The 18,314-nt window shown below is 42.3% G+C and overlaps 1 protein-coding gene across 2 annotated transcripts; it reads right to left on the reverse strand.

The window, feature by feature from the left end:
• LOC8071905 lies at positions 751 to 5,236 on the reverse strand. Of its 2 annotated transcripts, none has more exons than XM_002462139.2 (4): positions 4,985 to 5,236; positions 3,015 to 3,719; positions 1,879 to 2,940; positions 751 to 1,416 (listed from the first exon to the last, which is right to left on the reverse strand). In XM_002462139.2, exons 2-3 carry the CDS (start codon positions 3,501 to 3,503, stop codon positions 1,885 to 1,887), a joined length of 1,545 nt encoding a protein of 514 aa, XP_002462184.1. In that variant the 5' UTR covers positions 3,504 to 3,719; positions 4,985 to 5,236; the 3' UTR covers positions 751 to 1,416; positions 1,879 to 1,884. The 2 variants fall into 2 exon arrangements, with proteins under 2 accessions (XP_002462184.1, XP_021309959.1); XM_021454284.1 differs by having other exon boundaries at positions 3,015 to 4,886.

Raw genomic sequence — 18,314 nt, forward strand, 5'->3', positions numbered from 1 at the left:
AAGATTGTGGACCGCCGGCTTGTAAAAAAAGGCAATGCTGCCATACTCCAGGTGAAGGTCACATGGACAGGCTTGTCAAACAGCATCACTACATGGGAAGATTACACTGTGGTGAAGAGTCGTTTCCCAGATGCACCAGCGTGGGGACACGCTGCTTCTCAAGGAGGGGGAGGTGTCACGGCGGCAACAGCGTGTCGGGCTACAGGAAGCAACCGCGCCATCAAGGAGTCTTCTACCGAAAGGCGTACTGTAGGCTTCTAGTTTACGTTTACGTTTGTGTAACTGGAAGGCGTATTTTGGGCCAAAGGCCATCCTGTAATAACCCAACTCGCGAACAGAGAGGGGGACATCGAAATTCAGACATTCAGTTCGGAGCCAAGGCTCGGGGGGTTTGCCCGGCCGGCTTCTTCGTCGCGAAATCCTCTGTGTGTCCGTTGTTCTGCATCTCACGCCTCCGCCGGCGACGAGCGAGGCCAAGGGGGCGTTACAGTTGTGCTTAATCTTTCATATCTCATTAGATTTGATGGAAAAAAAACAATTCCACGAATTTTCTTTTTGCGTGGTGCTGCATCTATGTAAGATGATTTCCGCATCTCATTTCTGTTTCTATTCCTGGGGGCTAGGTACATTCAATCCAGTAATTCCACAGATTATCAAACTTCCTTCAAGCTGCAATGTATTAAAAATAATGAATATAGTAATGTGGTTTCTTTCTTCATTGCATCTATGAAATTTATAACGCGTTCTACAAATACAAACGACGGATCAATTACTCCATTACACATGATAGTACTTCATTACACATGATGAGTGTTCGTACAGAAATAGTATTGAATTTGCGGATCAAGCTAGCAAGTCCCACTTTTCAGAAGTACATGCATGTGGATATACCAAGAGCCGAAGATATGCCAGTTATTTCATTAATTGGTCACTAAAGATACCCAACACCTTTGTCAACATAATTCATTCCAAACTATCCTATAAATTCTCTCCCCGTTTCTCTCCACCACTACAAAGCTCTGCTCCTTGATTCAATTCCATTGTCATCGAATTGGCAGTGCAGTTTGATATAGATGTAAAAACAAATCCCACAGTAGAGTATATAATGTGCAAACTGGTGGAAGAACATTTTCAAGTCACTTGCAACAAAATTTCAACAAAGGTAAAGGATATTTTCTTGCTTTAGTAGCTAACTACTGAAAGTCTCGATGCACTAGAAACCTCCCTTGAGGGGACCCTTGATGGCACCAAAGTTGAGACATTGTTAGATTTTTATAGGGCCATCAATTTTGGCATGAGAGGCATCAGGAGTAGCCGCATGATAACAATAGCAAGGCTTCCAGCTTATCATCAAGCAGCATGATCTGACAATGCATGATAACAATAGGCTTCCAGCTTATCATCGAGCAGCACGATCTGACAAAGGCACACGGACGATGTCAATTGCAAGCAGAGTGCTGAAAGAGGCTGGGGATGCACCAAGAACTCAGAGACATTCGTGTTCAAATAACAAAACAAAAAATTAATCACTACAAAATTAACTAAATGTAATAGTCATTTGGGGGTGGACAATCTATGACATTGGTAGATAGGAAAAGAGTAACTTTTCACCAATTAATGCTCAGTTGGATCTAGGAAGATTATCAAAATTTGAAGAGTTACAATTATATAACTTGCTGAACATGCAAGCCTTTTGTTGCAGATTTGCAGGGGTCAAAGTTTCACAATATACAAAAACTTATAAAGAAACTAATTATGTTATTCATCGATAAAGAAGTGTTAATAAAGTTAAGAAGCAAGGTATAACAACAAATTAAATAAGCCAAGTTCTTAAGGAAGCATTTAGTACAGATGCTCATACAAACGTCTAAGACTTACAGTATGCTACTTAGCATCTTTACCAAATAGCATCTCTCCCATGCGCTTCACTGCCTTCTCATACTCTTTCTTCTGGAACTCATTGAAACCCTGAGTGTCAGCTGTCAACAGCTCTGTGTACTTCTCGTAGAGCGTTGTTTCCTTCTTGTCCTTCGCTTCCAACTGCTTTAGCCTGGCCAACTCAAGCTTCTCCTTCGAGAGACGCAATTGTACCTCTGACATCTTCTCACGATCCTTCTGAAGCATGGTTTGCAGATCCATTGCACGTTTAATGTCTTCCTGCACTTCCATGGGAGAAGATGATAAGCTGCCTTTACGTTTCCGTTTGCCCATTGTCACCATGCAACCTCGCTGGGTTGTCTCTTGTCCAGGAACATCACCATTCACTGTTCTTGCATGCTCTACTATGTTGCAACCTTGTGGATGTAATTTATTTTCAGGCATATCTACCCTCACTGCACTTTCATGCTCAAGCTGTAACTCAGTCATCTCCTTTTGATTGTCCTTAAGCAAGTCTTGAGGATCCACTGCACATTGAGTGGCTTCTTGCAACACCGATGAGTGAGAGAACGTCTTCCCTTGACCATCCTGTTTCTTAGCAGTCATGCAACCTTGTTGGCTTGCTTCTTTTTCAGCCACATCTTCATCATCTTCAGATGATGACGTACAGTCCCCAAACTCAGACAACTTGGTCCTCTTGGAGATGTACCTTAACCATTTGGGTTGGTCCCAAACAGCTTTCCAGAAATGGCTGAAGGCGAAATTATGTTTTGCTTCCTCAAAATACATTTCCCTTGCTTCTTCATAGTACATCGCCCAAGTTTGGTCCATAAGTTGCATGCAGTCAGACTGGACCGTGGCATATTTTTCCTTGACTCGGCACCAACAGTTATAGAACTGGGCAATCTTCTTATTGGTCTTCGACCAGTGGCTCTTCAAGTGATTTGCTTCCCTCCTTCGATCTCTTGGAGTACTTTTGTTATATGCCTGCGTAACATACCCCCAACACACCTCCTTCCTTTTCAAATTCTTCAGCTTTGGACAATTTAACCAAACACTAATCTGCAGTTCCAACACAAATATATAAGAAAGCAATCCAATGTCTAAACAATACTACATGAACAAAATATGCTTACTAATCTTATGTCCTCCTCTTCCATCCACATCAATCGCCTAGCAGCCTTATCAGGATCATTCTCATCATTGTCCCCACTAACAGTGTCTTGTTCATCAGGACCAGTTACGGAATGTGGAGTTCCTGAATCTGGCACTGTCATAAATGGCATCACCCCACCAGGTGGACGTGGAAGGGCCACTGCTGGTGATGGCATAACTCCAGCAGGTGGAGGTGGTGGTGTTGGCATAACTCCAACAGGTGGATGTGGCAGTTGTGGTAGTGAAAAAGGAGCATATTGTGGTTGGACAACAACATAATGGACATTTTGTGGATATAGGTGTGGCTGTGGAAATTGCTGGTGCGGGAAATTCATGGCATATGATGGATGTGAAAACGAAAGATGCTGTGGAAACTGCTGGTGGTGGAAGTTCATAGGATTTAGCATTCCTGGTGGCTCATTTGGATAGCTCTTCCAATGTGAGAAATGACTAGGAGGACGAGGATCCATTGTAAATGAAAAGAGCAATTTGTACTAGCTTTGTGAATTTGGAGTCATCATTATAGGGGAATCCAGAGTAAAATGGTTCATGAGGAATGTTTGCACCTTGAACACTGATGATATCTCAATGATATAATGAATATATATGATTTGGCTGCAAACTTGAACAAGCTGTTTTTCACCCCCCCTAAGTTTTCTTTCACAGCCTTTGGAACCCACATCAGACTGCCCACAGGAAAAAGTGAATTGTCAAACAAAAACATAGATGTTTGTAGCAGCTTTGGAATAGTTCACAGGAGAAAGCAAAGAGGTTGCATGGCACTACTATGGAAAGTGCAACAATTCTGAGATGATAAACAAAATTAAATTTGGACTCAGCTCCTGCATTATGTCTCAAGATCAAGAAATGTCCGAAGTTGACAATACACAGAACTAGGTATGTTTAGCCGGAGACAGAAGGAGCAAAATTCCCAGAAAAGGAAAAAGATAGAATACTCAAAATACATAATACAATTAGGGGGTGCCGAGGAGATCATGTTTCACTAACTCTGAACATTTTTTCTCATACTTAAAAAAAAGAGTTTACCTAATGTTTTACTTCGAATGAAGCAGTGTTACATACAGAGTTTGGCACACCTTCCTTTCACAAAGCTAACAAATAGCCATCAGGAAAAGGACGGCAAATATAGTAAACAAGCATGGTGAAGCACTGAGGCTTCACTACACTCTTCAAAAAGGCCTGTTTTTGTAGGCCAGATTATACATAAGCTTAGACTTGATTGCAGCTGTTCCAGATATAACTATTAATTCTAAACAACTACCATACATTACATTATAATAATGCAGTCTGCCAGTCTCATTTAGTGCTGTTTTAATATTTCCCAATGAGTTGTATCATTAACTATGTAGGCTGCAGCATACAAGCTGAAACAAAGAATCGTCTCCTAAGCTAACTCCTCCAGCATAGATCTGACAATAACAACATCAGCTGTACTCAAAAGAGAGGAGAAAGTTCCCTTTTTTCCCTAGTAAAATGTAGCACATAAGTGACTAGCGAACTACTAGGGAGTGTGGCAAACATGGCAAGTGCTCTATAATTTTAAAAACTACCGTGTTCTATAATTTCAGTAGACAAAAGAGAAGCCTCAGGAGAAGCAGCTGTAGTGCATCCATCTATAGCAGCTGGCTGCTATAGAGGGAATGCCGGGATGGGAAAACACTGAACTAGTCGAGGGGGAAACGAATGAACTGCACATTCTTGCCTCCAGGTCTCGACACCTCGTGAGGCAAGGTTTTCAACTCCAATAACATTACAACTCACTGGATCAGATAATTGATACTACAAGTGATGACGAAACAAACAATAGCCCTGGCACCGTTGGCCCCCAATTTCTGCAATATGGGCACAAAATAAATTCGGCACAAGGACGAACACATCTGGCTTTTTCAACACTGAAACGAGAAACCGAATGGAGAACTGACGGCCGTACCGTCCCACGGGTGGATAGACGCGGAAGTGGAACCCGCTCCCGGCTCCCAAATTTCGCAAGCGAGCACTGGAGGCTCCTGGATCCGATTAGGGAGCCGCGGAAGCAAAGAATAGACGCACAGTGCCTCCGCCGCCGGGTCGGAGAGTGGCCTGCCCTCACTCAGCTGCTAAAGCCTCGCTGGAGCCGACGCCGCTGCCGGGAGTGATTTCTTGGTGTTTTCTCCGGTGGGTCTTGTTGGGTTGGGCTGGGGTGGTTGCGGTTGCCCAAACACTTACGCGGCCGTCTCATATTTCGGTATTTATGTTTCGCCAAAGAACATTGTAAACCGCCATTTCAAATGACAAAAATATTAAAATTCATTTGAATTGACATTACCAAAGATGGGAGAAGGCTGCTTTTAACTATTGTTTAAGTTTATTTTGGATATTTAACTTTAAAACTAAAAATATTTGACCATCAGTCTATCGATATTGGACAAATTTGATCTGGTTTCAGACTAGTTTTGTATTTTCTTAAAATAAAAAAACTATTTTAAAAAATCATAAAAAATCTATTTTAAAATTATAAAATCTAGTATCATATTTTTTTTAAACTTCAAAAAAAAGGTGAGGAAGAGAGGGGAGAGAAGGGAGTGTGCAAAATTGAGGAGACCAACCTCTGCCATATTTGTTCTTTTTATTGGCGGTATGTTTGAGGATCTAGCATGTAGAGATGCTAGTTAGTAGACTAACATGGGATATACGTTTGTAATTGTTACTGGAGGCTTAGAAGATTAAGCAAAGATGTTTAGTTGAGATACTGAAACCTAGGGGTAGGTATAGTTACCAAACTATAGACATAGGTGCTAGTGTCAATAACTATTCCTAGACTTATGGTCTCTAGCCTACTCTATAAAGAAACAATGTAAACAATTATATGCTCATCTAGGTTTGCGTCCTCCACAAAGATGGGGTTTTCTTTATGTATCTAGTTTGTGCACATAGTAAACCAACATTACTAAAATCAATGGCTCATTAGCCTTTCCTTTAGGCTTCACCATGATCCAACACATACGGTCACTTCGAGGCTTCAACGCCCCCTTCCCCCACACTGCGCCATGATGTCATAGCCACATCGAAACGCAAACCAGCCACCCTACCTGCACTCACACCCATCTCCTCTACTCATGTCCTCTCCAATCCATCGTCGGAGCCCAGGGCACCCTAACACCGACAATCGCAGATCATGGCCACCAACCGCGTTGAGGAGACTGCCTCCTTCTCAACTCGGGGAATAGCCACAATGGTGGTCCATGCATCCTCCGGAAAGTCCAAGTTTGGTTTTCGTAATTAATGACACCAAGTTGCTAATGCCTTCTGTGTAAGTGATTTGAGTTAGGCATAGCAACACATGTGATGAAGGTGGCCACACGATCACAAAGGGATGAAGCATGAAGTGAAGATCATGGTGATAGACGAGGAGCAAAGTTATCAAGGCAAAGGTATAAACATAGGGTTTTACTTTTGCCGGTCTAAGATGAGTAGATAAGTGATTGACCGGATTTAGGATAGATAGCCGACTACCAAGAGGGGAAATCACGGTCATCTCTTGAATCAAGTGCTACTAGGTCCATATCTTGAGCACATGCATTAGGATCTACTCCCTCCATCCCAAATTGTAAGTCGTTTGACTTTTTTTATCCCAAGTTTGACCACTCGTCTTATTCAAGAAATTTGTGCAAATATAGTCAAATTTAAGTCATTCTTGAAGAACTTTTATTAATAAACATATATACAACAAAAAAAGTGATATTTTGTACAAAACTTTGAATAACACGAATGGTCAAACTTGATATTAAAAAAGTCAAACGACTTACAATTTGGGATGGATTGAGTAGTAAAGTGCTAACTTAACTCCTTTGGTGAAATTGTTTGTGAAAAGCTAACACACATACACTTTGGTGGTGGACACTTGTTGGTGTTAGCACATTTACAAAGGAGGTGGAGTTCCTAGGGTTGAGAGGGGCGGGATTCGACGCTTTTGAGAAAAATAAGTGTATATTTTCTATTGCGCCGGTGAGAAATTTGGAGAAGTCGTGGGAGTGTTTTCTCTCTGAGAAACACTCACCGGACGCAAAGCGCGGAGGCACCGGACGCTGTCCCTAGCGTCCGGTGTGCCGTCAGTGCTTGACCTAGCTAGGGTTGAGCACCGGACGCAGTGCACCGGACGTAGGGTGTTCTCTGTTCATGCGTCTGGTGTGGCATGACTGAAGTAGAGGGTATCTGTCTGAGAGCACCGGACGCTCTGGGTGCGTCCGGTGGTGTGCGTCCGGTGTGAGGGCATTTTGTAACCCTCTTTGTGCATAAGTATGGTGAGCACCGAACCGTCCGGTGCCCCTAGTCCGGTGAGATTGTGAGTTTGACAAACTCTCTGCGCACGAGACCGGTGAGTACCGGACGCGTCCGGTGCCCATTTAGTCACGTCCGGTAGTCCACAGGTGACCGTTAGAGTTTGACGTGCGAGATTCAAAAGAGAACATGTGGCCAACCCCAGAGCACCGGACGCATGGGGTTGAGCGTCCGGTGATCACTTGGTAGCGTCCGGTGCCTCCGTTTTCAGCCCAGTGAGAGTGGCCAACGGCTATTTCCTAGAGGTGGCTTATAAATAGAAGGTGGCCGGCTTTGGGAGGGTATCTCTTGCACATTTGATTACTTGAGTCATACATTGAGCTAGAGAACACTCCCTCCACTCATCTCCTTGCTTGATTGCTAATCCTAGTGAGATTGAGTGAGATTCAAGTGCATTGCTTTGAGAGTTGCATTTAGTGGCACTTGATTCTTGAGTTTGCTGCGGATTTCTTGTTACTCTTGGGTGTTTCCCGATGCCCTAGACGGCTTGGAGCAGCGGCGGTGTTGAGCTCGTGATTGGAGATTGTTTCGAGCCTCACCAAGTGATTTGTGAGGGGTTCTTGAGCCTTCCCCGTGGGAGATTGCAATTGGCTACTCTAGTGGATTGCTCGTGGCTTAGAGGATCCCCATCTTGTGAGTGGATGTGCGGCACCCGCTGAGGGTTTGGCTTTGAATTGCCAATTAGCTCGTGATCCATCAAGTGGGTGTATCGCCACAACGAGGACTAGCTTGCCGGGAAGCAAGTGAACCTCGGTAAAAAATCTTGTGTCATCTCTTGCCGAGGATTCTCTTGTAATTGTGATTGATTGATTGGCTATATTTCTACTCTACAATGTTGGTATAACAATCACTTCCCTCTCCTTTACTTATGTGCATACCTTGCTAGTTGTGTAGCTTGTTTAGCTTAGCTATCTTGTTTAGGGCTGTAACAAGCTTCTGGTTGTGCTTTCTTGTTGTAACTAGTGTTTAGCTTTCTTGCTAGACTTATGTAGGTGGCTTGCATAGCTTAGTTGTGCTAGTGCTAGAATAGCTTCGCCTTTTATTTTACTAATCAACTTGTCTAGTTGAAGTTTGTAGAAAATTCAAATAGGCTATTCACCCCCTTCTAGCTATTTGGACCTTTCAAGTGGTATCGGAGCCGAGGCACCGTTTATTTGAGGCTTAACAACCTACGGTGAAGAAATGGCTCTCAGTTTGCATATCAACAACACCAAGAAGGCACCTTACTTTGATGGCACCAATTATGCTTATTGGATGGTCAAGATGACCGCCCATCTCAAGTCAATCAATAGAGAAGTTTGGAGGGTGACCGCAACAAAGTTTGAGGCTGCAAATGAGAATGCACCTACACCATTTGAAGAAAAGAAGCTTCAATGCAATGACATTGCAATAAGTGCTCTTCATGAAGCTCTTGATGATAAGACCTTTGAGAAAATCAAAAACATTGAGATTGCTCATGATGCATGGGCAAAACTAGAAGAAACATTTGAGGGCACCAAGACCACGAAAGCATACATCCTCCAAGAAAAGTTCTCAAGCTTCAAGATGCAAGAAGATGAAAGTGTGCCGGAGATGTTTCACCGATTGCAAGTCATTGTGAATGAGCTCAAGGCACTTGGGGAAGAAGTGAAGGATAGTCAATTCTCTATGAAGTTCTTGAGAAGCTTGCCCAAGAGATTTGACACATTGATCACCGTTCTAGTCAAGACAACACTTAGTGAATCAACTCCCCAACAAGTGTTCCAAGAAGTGATGACCGATGATGCTTATAGAGAAGATGATGAGAAGGATGAGTTGATCAAGAAGAAGAAGAAGGATGGTGAGAAGAAGGATGATGAGAAGAAGAAAAGTATGGCATTCAAGGCCTCCTCATCTAAGGGCAAAGCCAAGATAGAATCATCAAGTGAAGAAGAAGCAAGCTCTTGTGATAGATGAAGATGAGGAGATGGCTCTTCTTGTCAAGAGATTTGGCAAATTTATGAAGAAGAAGAAGGGCTATCGGGCAAGAAGAAAGAAGAGCTCCTCCAAGAAGAATGATTATTCCATGAGGTGCTTTAGATGCCATAGCAAGGATCATCTCATCGCCAAATGTCCCTATGATAGTGATGATGAAGATGCTATTAAGAAGGAAAGAAAGAAGCAAAATAAGAAGCAAGAAAAGATGGAAGGCTCAAACAAGAAGAAGGGTGATGCCCATGTTGCAACTTGGGATAGTGATGACTCCTCAAGTGATGATGAGAGCACCAAGAAGAAGGCGCATGCTAGCATTGCAATTCAAGGAAAAAGCTCCATCTTCGACACTCCATCATGCTTCATGGCTAAGGCCACTAAGGTATCATCCGATGATGAGAGTGACCATGCTAGTGATAGTGATAGTGATGATGATGAACCAACTAAAGATGAACTAATCACTATGTTAGAAGATTTCACTCATCACTATAAAGAAACTAGAAAGGAGTGCAAGGCCTTACTTAAGGATAAGAAAACCCTTGAGCAAGAACTTGATGAGCTTAGAGCATCTTATGAGAGTCTAAAGGAAGACCATAAGAAGCTTCAAAAGACTCACACTAAGCTTGAAGAAGCTCATTCCTCTCTAGTTAACAAGTGTGAAAATGAGCCTACTAAAATGGAGAAAGCTAAAACTTGCAACATAGGCCTAACATGTGATATCTTAAGTAAGCCTATTGTTGTTGCTTCTACTAACCCTTCATGTAGCACATCTACATCATCCTCATCTAGTAGTGATGGTTTCACTTGTGACACCACACTAAAAGTTGAGAATGAAATTCTCAAGAAGGAGGTGAAAGAGCTCAATCACACATTAGCCAAGGCTTATGCTGGTGAGGACCGCTTGCTTATGTGCTTGGGCAGCCAAAGAGCTTCTCTCTATAAAGAAGGATTGGGCTATAACCCCAAGAAAGGCAAGGCCACCTTTGCTCCTCACAAGATTAGTTTTGTGAAGAATAATGGCCGGTATTGCAAAGCTTGCAAGCAAGTTGGTCACCTAGAGCAACAATGCATGAACAAGAAACCCAAAGCTCATGTATCCTCAATTAAGCTCAATTCTTTCTATGTGCTTACCAAAGATACAAAAGGTGTTCATGCTAAGTTCATTGGTGCACCATGGATGGGCTCAAAGAAGAAAGCCATTTGGGTACCAAAGAGCTTAGTTGCTAACCTTGGAGGACCCAATCAAGTTTGGGTACCTAAAAAGAATTGATCTTGTCTTGTAGGTCAATTACAAAGCCGGAGGAAGGCATTGGGTGCTTGATAGTGGGTGCACTCAACATATGACCGGAGAGTCTTGTATGTTCAAGTCAATTGATACTAGTCAAAATGGTGGCTTTGATTCTATCACCTTCGGCAACAACAAGAAAGGCAAGGTCAAAGGGCTTGGTAAAATTGCTATCTCAAATGACATGCATATCAAATGTGTTGCTAGTTGAGAGCCTTGATTTTAATCTCTTGTCAATTGCACAACTTGTGACCTTGGTTTCAAGTGTATCTTTGGTAGTGATGATGTTGAGGTGGTTAGTGTTGATGGATCAAACTTGATATTCAAAGGGTTTAGGCATGGTAGCTTAAACTTGGTTGACTTCAATGATAGTGACACTCAATTGACATCTTGCCTAATTAGCAAATCAAGTTTGGGTTGGTTGTGGCATAGAAGCCTTGGTCATGTTGGAATGAAACAATTGAACAAACAATTGAGGCATGACTTAGTTAGAGGCTTAAAGGATGTCACCATTGAGAAGGATAAACCATGTAGTGCTTGTCAAGCTGGAAAGCAAGTTGGAAATGCACATTCTAAGAAAAGTGAAATGAGCACATCAAAGGCATTTGAGCTATTGCACATGGATTTATTTGGGCCAACAACATATACTAGCATTAGTGGCAACAAATATGGATTTGTGATAGTAGATGAATACAATAGATACACTTGGGTGTTCTTCCTCTATGACAAGAGTGATGTTTGTGATCTATTCAAGTCCTTTGTCAAGAGGGTGCAAAATGAGTTTGAAACCACTATCAAGAAGATTAGAAGTGACAATGGTAGTTAATTCAAGAACACAAGAATTGAGGAATTATGTGATGATCTTGGCATTGGACATCAATTCTCTCCAACATACACTCCTCAATCCAATGGTGTAGTTGAAAGAAAGAATAGAACTTTGATTGATATGGCTAGATCAATGCTTAGTGAATACAATGTTAGTTATTCATTTTGGAGTGAAGCCATCAACATGGCTTGCTATTGTAGCAACCGTCTCTATTGCCATGGGAAGCTTGGGTAGACACTATATGAGCTATTGAATGGAAGAAAACCCAACATTGCATACTTTAGAGTGTTTGGTTGCAAATGCTACATTCTCAAGAAAGGCACTAGATTGAGCAAGTTTGAGAAGAAATGTGATGAAGGGTTCTTACTTGGTTATTCCACCACAAGCAAAGCATATCGAGTTTGGAACTTAAAAAATGGCACATTGGAAGAAGTCCATGATGTGGAGTTTGATGAAACCGAGGGATCTCAAAATGAAGTTCAAAATCTTGATGATGTGAGAGGAGATCAATTGGCAAATGCAATGAAGAACATGGATGTTGGTGACATAAGGCCAATGCAAGTTGATGATGATAATGACATTCACATGATCAATCAAGAAGTGCAAATTGATACAAATCAAGCAAGTACTAGTGACTCTCATGATGATGATCAAAATCAAAGTCAAGCAAGTGGAAGAGTGGAAGCAATCAACTCCAAATACTCCAACCTACAAGCATAGCAAGGGATCATCCATTAGATCAAGTCATTGGTGGTATTCAAAGTGGTGTGCAAACAAGATCATGGCTTGCATCCTTTTGTGAGCACTACTCATTTGTCTCATTTGAGGAACCAAAGAAAATAGAAGATGCATTGAAGGATTCCGATTGGGTAAATGTCATGCATGAATAATTGAACAACTTCACAAGAAATCAAGTGTGGGAGCTTGTTAAGAGGCCAAAGAACTACAATGTGATTGGTACCAAGTGGGTCTTTAGAAACAAGCAAGATCAAGATGGTGTAGTTGTGAGAAACAAAGCAAGATTAGTAGCACAAGGCTACACTCAAGTTGAAGGTCTTGACTTTGGAGAAACATATGCACTGGTTGCAAGCTTGGAGGCAATTAGAATATTATTAGCCTATGCTTGTGCCCACAACATCAAGCTCTATCAAATGGATGTAAAGAGTGCATTTCTAAATGGATACATCAATGAGTTAGTTTGTGTTGAACAACCTCCCAGTTTTGAAGATGACAAGAAACCCAACCATGTGTACAAGCTCAAGAAGGCATTGTATGGTTTGAAGCAAGCACCTAGAGCATGGTATGAGGGATTGAGAGATTTTCTTCTCTCTAAAGGGTTCAAGATGGGAAAGGTTGACACTACCCTCTTCACCAAGAAGCTAGGCAATGACTTGTTTGTGTTGCAAATCTATGTTGATGATATCATCTTTGGATCAACTAATCAAGATTTTTGTGAAGAGGTTGGAAAAATGATGGCAAATGAGTTTGAGATGTCCATGATAGGAGAGCTTAGTTACTTCCTTGGTCTTCAAATCAAGCAAATGAAGGATGACACTTTTGTGAGTCAAGGCAAATACATCAAGGACATGATCAAGAAGTTTGGGTTGCAAGAAGCTAAACCAATGAGCACACCTATGGGCACAAATGATCAATTAGGTAGTGATGCTAGTGGCAACATGGTAGATCAAAAGCTATTTCGGTCCATGATTGGATGTTTGCTCTATGTCACCGCTTCAAGGCCGGATGTGATGTTTAGTGTGTGCAAATGTGCAAGATACCAAGCTTCACCTAGGAAGAGTCACTTGAAGGCAACCAAAAGAATATTAAGATATCTCAAGGGCACTCATGATGTTAGATTATGGTATCCCAAGGGGTCTAACTTTGAGTTGATTGGATATTCGGACTCCGACTATGGTGGATGCAAAATTGATAGAATGAGCACAAGTGGCACTTGTCAATTGCTAGGAAGGTCTCTAGTTTCATTGTCATCAAGAAACAAAATAGTGTTGCACTATCAACTGCTGAGGCCGAATACATTAGTGCCGGTAGTTGTTGTGCACAATTGCTTTGGATGAAAGCCACCTTGAATGACTTTGGAATCATATTCAAGAATGTGCCTTTGCTATGTGACAATGAGAGTGCAATCAAGATGACACAAAATCTGGTTCAACATTCAAGAACCAAGCACATTGACATAAGGCACCATTTCATAAGAGATCATCAACAAAAGGGTGATATTAGCATAGAAAGCATTAGCACCGAAGATCAGCTAGCCGACATCTTCACAAAGCCACTTGATGAGAAGAGATTTTGCAAGTTAAGAAATGAGTTGAACATACTTGACTTCTCCAACTTTAGATGAGTGCACCCCCACATTTATATATGACATGCCTCTCCTCCAACAAAGCAAGGTAAAGTTGGTTGACATAGCATTCATACTTTGCTAAGGACATGATTAGAACATATAGACATGTTTGCATGACAATAGGCTCATTCATGAAAATCAAAAGGATTTGATGTATGTATGGTACCACTATAGTTTCTATGGTTGTTTGATCTAGTGGTAGCATATGACATGTTTGAGAGTTTTCAAGCCTAGTGTTGAATCTAGAATATGAGCTTATGATGTGTAATTCAACAGATAACCCTTATACTTTATGAGGTGTGAAAAAGCTTGTCCTTGGATCAAACCGAATTACATGTTTTAGGCAAGTGATCTAGATTGAACCATAGTTTGACCCTCACATTGATTGACTTATTTCTCACTAAAATGTAAACCTTTGTGGTCATTGGTGACAAAGGGGGAGAGAAACAAAGATAAAGTCAAAAAGGGGGAGAGAAACAAAGATAGGGAGAGAAAAGAAAGAAATTTTTTTTAAACTTGAGCACACAAATAGGGGGAGCAAGCTCATGAACTTTTTGTTGCATTTGAATGTGCACTAACATAATGAGGTGTTGCATTGCAAGTTTAAATTCACTACACTTGTTTTGATTGGTGCTTGCTAGAAATAGAACTTGAATGATGCTTTGAATTCTAGCATAGAGTTTTATTTTGATGTGGCATCTAGACATATAATGTGATCTCACGAGGTATCTTGAGTTTTTGATGTATGTCTAGCTACATTGGTGCTAAGGATGGTATATTGGCAACTCCGATTGGTATCACGCTTCAGAGGTCCATTCTATATACCTTAGCATCATTTTGGTAGTAATAAATCTCCCAAAATTCCAATTCATGCATATGTGCAAACTTGAACCAAACTCATGGAAGCACATATGTAGGGAGAGCTAGTACTACCAAAACCAAAATTGAAATGGTTGTCCAATCTTGTCTCATGATTAAAATGCTTTGGACAAGCAATTCAAGTTCATTATGATTTCATTTCATATCTTTGTGATGGTTGTCATCAATTACCAAAAAGGAGGAGATTGAAAGCCCAAGTTTGGTTTTGGTAATTAATGACACCAAGTTGCTAATGCCTTGTGTGTAAGTGATTTGAGTTAGGCATAGCAACACATGTGATGAAGGTGCATGGTGGCATGGAAAGGTGGCCACATGATCACAAAGGGATGAAACATAAAGTGAAGATCATGGTGATAGACAAGGAGCAAAGTTATCAAGGCAAAGGTATAAACATAGAGTTTTACTTTTGCCGGTCTAAGATGAGTAGAGAAGTGATTGACCGGATTTAGGATAGATAGCCGACTACCAAGAGGGGAAATCACGGGTCATCTCTCGAATCAAGTGCTACTAGGTCCATATCTTGAGCATATGCATTAGGATCTAGTAAAGTGCTAACTTAACTCCTTTGGTGAAAATGTTTGTAAAAAGCTAACACACATGCACTTTGGTGGTGGACACTTGTTGGTGTTAGCATATTTACAAAGGAGGTGGAGTTCATAGGGTTGAGAGGGGCGGGATTCGGCGCTTTTGAGAAAAATAAGTGTATATTTTCCATTGTGCCGGTGGAAAATTTGGAGAAGTCACGGGAGTGTTTTCTCTCTGAGAAACACTCACCGGACACAAAGCGCAGAGGCACTGGACGCTGTCCCTAGCGTCCGGTGTGCTGTCAGTGCTTGACCCTGCTAGGGTTGAGCACCGGACGCAGGGTGTTCTCTGTTCATGCGTCCGGTGTGGCCTGACTGAAGCAGAGGGTATCTGTTTGAGAGCACCAGACGCTCTGGGTGCGTCCGTTGGTGTGCGTCCGGTGTGAGGGCGTTTTGCAACCCTCTCTGCGCATAAGTCCGGTGAGCACCGGACCGTCCGGTGCTCGGAGTCCGGTGAGGTTGTGAGTTTGACAAACTCTCTGCGCACGAGACCGGTGAGTACCGGACACGTCCGGTGCCCATTTAGTCGCGTCCGGTGGTCCACAGGTGACCGTTAGAGTTTGACGTGCGAGATTCAAAAGAGAACACATGGCCAACCCTAGAGCACCGAACGCATGGGGTTGAGCGTTCCCCGTGGGAGATCGCAATTGGCTACTCTAGTGGATTGCTCGTGGCTTGGAGGATCCCCATCTTATGAGTGGATGTTGGGCACCCGTTGAGGGTTTGGCTTTGAATTGCCAATTAGCTCGTGATCCATCAAGTGGGTGTATCACCACAACGAGGACTAGCTTGCCGGGAAGCAAGTGAACCTCGGTAAAAAATCTTGTGTCATCTCTTGCCGAGGATTCTCTTGTAATTGTGATTGATTGATTGACTATATTTCTACTCTACAATGTTGGTATAACAATCACTTCCCTCTCCTTTACTTATGTGCATACCTTGCTAGTTGTGTAGCTTGTTTAGCTTAGCTATCTTGTTTAGGACTGTAACAAGCTTCTAGTTGTGCTTTCTTGTTGTAACTAGTGTTTAGCTTTCTTGCGAGACTTGTGTAGGTGGCTTGCATAGCTTAATTGTGCTAGTGCTAGAATAGCTTCGCCTTTTGTTTTACTAATCAACTTATCTAGTTGAAGTTTGTAGAAAATTCAAATAGGCTATTCACCCCCCCCCCTCTAGCCATTTGGACCTTTCACCTCCTCAGCTTCTCTATTAGCCGCAAGCAATCGCTTCCTCTAGGTCTGCTTCCTCTCGCAAGTCTCCGCCCCCTTCTCTCTCTGCCTCCCTCCACCGGCCAACACCAACATTGTCGTCCACGTCTACGCACCCGCGCCCCCCGCGTGGTGACCTGTGCTCCTCCTCCACGGCTTCAATGCCTCTCGACGTGGTAGTGGGCACCCTACGTCTGCAGCCACCTCGTGGCTGACCTCGACCCCATCGTCTCGGACCTCCTCTTCTTCGGTGCCTTAACAAACCCTAGCTAGGTTGTAGGTGACTTTTTGTAACTTGTCCTAATTATGTTAATAATATTCCTAAGACCACATTCCTTGATTAATTAACTAGTTAAACATTTTCCACTTCTCTTGTTCACAATTTGAGTTATTATTCCATCTCACGTTTTTTGTTATGATCTTAGCCATCCGTATCTATCACCACATAGCAATAATTTTTTTTATCCCTACCAAGAAACTGAAGAGATACCACATCCGTAGGAGATTTTTTTTCAGATAAGGTCGTACGAGATTATATATGGAGAGGAAGAGTGCAATAAGTCTCATTTTCAAATGTATGTAGCAGTAAAGGTTGGATTGGGCGTGCTGAGAGCAATAAGTCAAGCCTGCTCTTGATCTTATTTGGTATCAACCTTGGGCCTCTCCACCTCTCAATCCAGGTTATGTATAGGCACAAAGTCAGTGTTTCAAAGCAAGCGTCAAATGGCATTGACCAAGAATGAAGACTTGGGGCTAGTGGACAAAAAAAACTCACTCCAGTAAAGCTCCTAGTTAGGCCTATAAAAGTAAGAGGCTCGATCTGAACACTGTACCACAATTACAAATTAGCGTCAGACAAGTCAGTAAAGTAGAAGATTACCGTTGAACCATTGGTCGGCATGAATTTCTAATAGATCGTTTGGTCGCTTCGCTATATGAGGTTGTACATACTCCACATCAATCAGCATGCATACTTACATTTACCATTGAACCATTGGACGGTAAAAATTTAATAACTAGGTCCAACCATCAATCGGTATATATATAGCCCTTGTTTTCATTCGCACGCTCATCCCACCTCACTGATGCTCAAAATTTGGACAAGTCCACCAGTCAGAGTATTTGTCATAACCTAGCTCAACTTTTTTTAACATTTATTATTTCTACCACTGTCCACTGCCAAGACTTTCTTCCTATCAGCCAGCGGCTGCCGCATCCCCTCTCCATCCCTCTGCCATATCTGCTCGAGGCCACAAGCTCAGGGCCATGGGCCCCCTCTACCACAAGCTCGAGGCTATAGGGTTTCTCCGCCCACTTGTGGTTACTACTACAGTCAGGTACAGTAGGGGCGGCTAAATAAGCTCTGTAAGGGCGGCTGGCCCAGCCGCCCTTATGCAAACGCTCTTACAGTAGAATTCACTGTAAGGGCGGTTCAACACCAGCCGCCCTTACAGTGGCCCACTGTAAGGACGGTTGGAAACAACAACCGCCCTTACTAGTGACCACTGTAAGAGCGGCTGGTGCTTCCAGCCGTCCTTATAGTGAGCATTAGTAAGGACGGCTTGTGTCTCAGCCGCCTCTATTGTTCGCATTTGCAAGGGCGGCTCAATCTAGAACCACCCCTACAGTTATTTTTCAGAAAAAAATAAAAATTACAATAATCGAGTTGACAGCACAGCACAGCACAGCACCACTTACATATATACATATATAATCAGATTCTCAACATCATAGATTCATAACATAAATATCCATACATATACACAGCACCACATTTATAATAACACATTTCAAGTCCAAAATGTTTCCAAGTCCATTACAAATCCATCCAAAAGAGTCCAAAATTTTT

The sequence above is a fragment of the Sorghum bicolor genome, chromosome 2 (genome assembly GCF_000003195.3).
Source record: "Sorghum bicolor cultivar BTx623 chromosome 2, Sorghum_bicolor_NCBIv3, whole genome shotgun sequence".
NCBI classification, from domain to species: Eukaryota; Viridiplantae; Streptophyta; class Magnoliopsida; order Poales; family Poaceae; genus Sorghum; species Sorghum bicolor.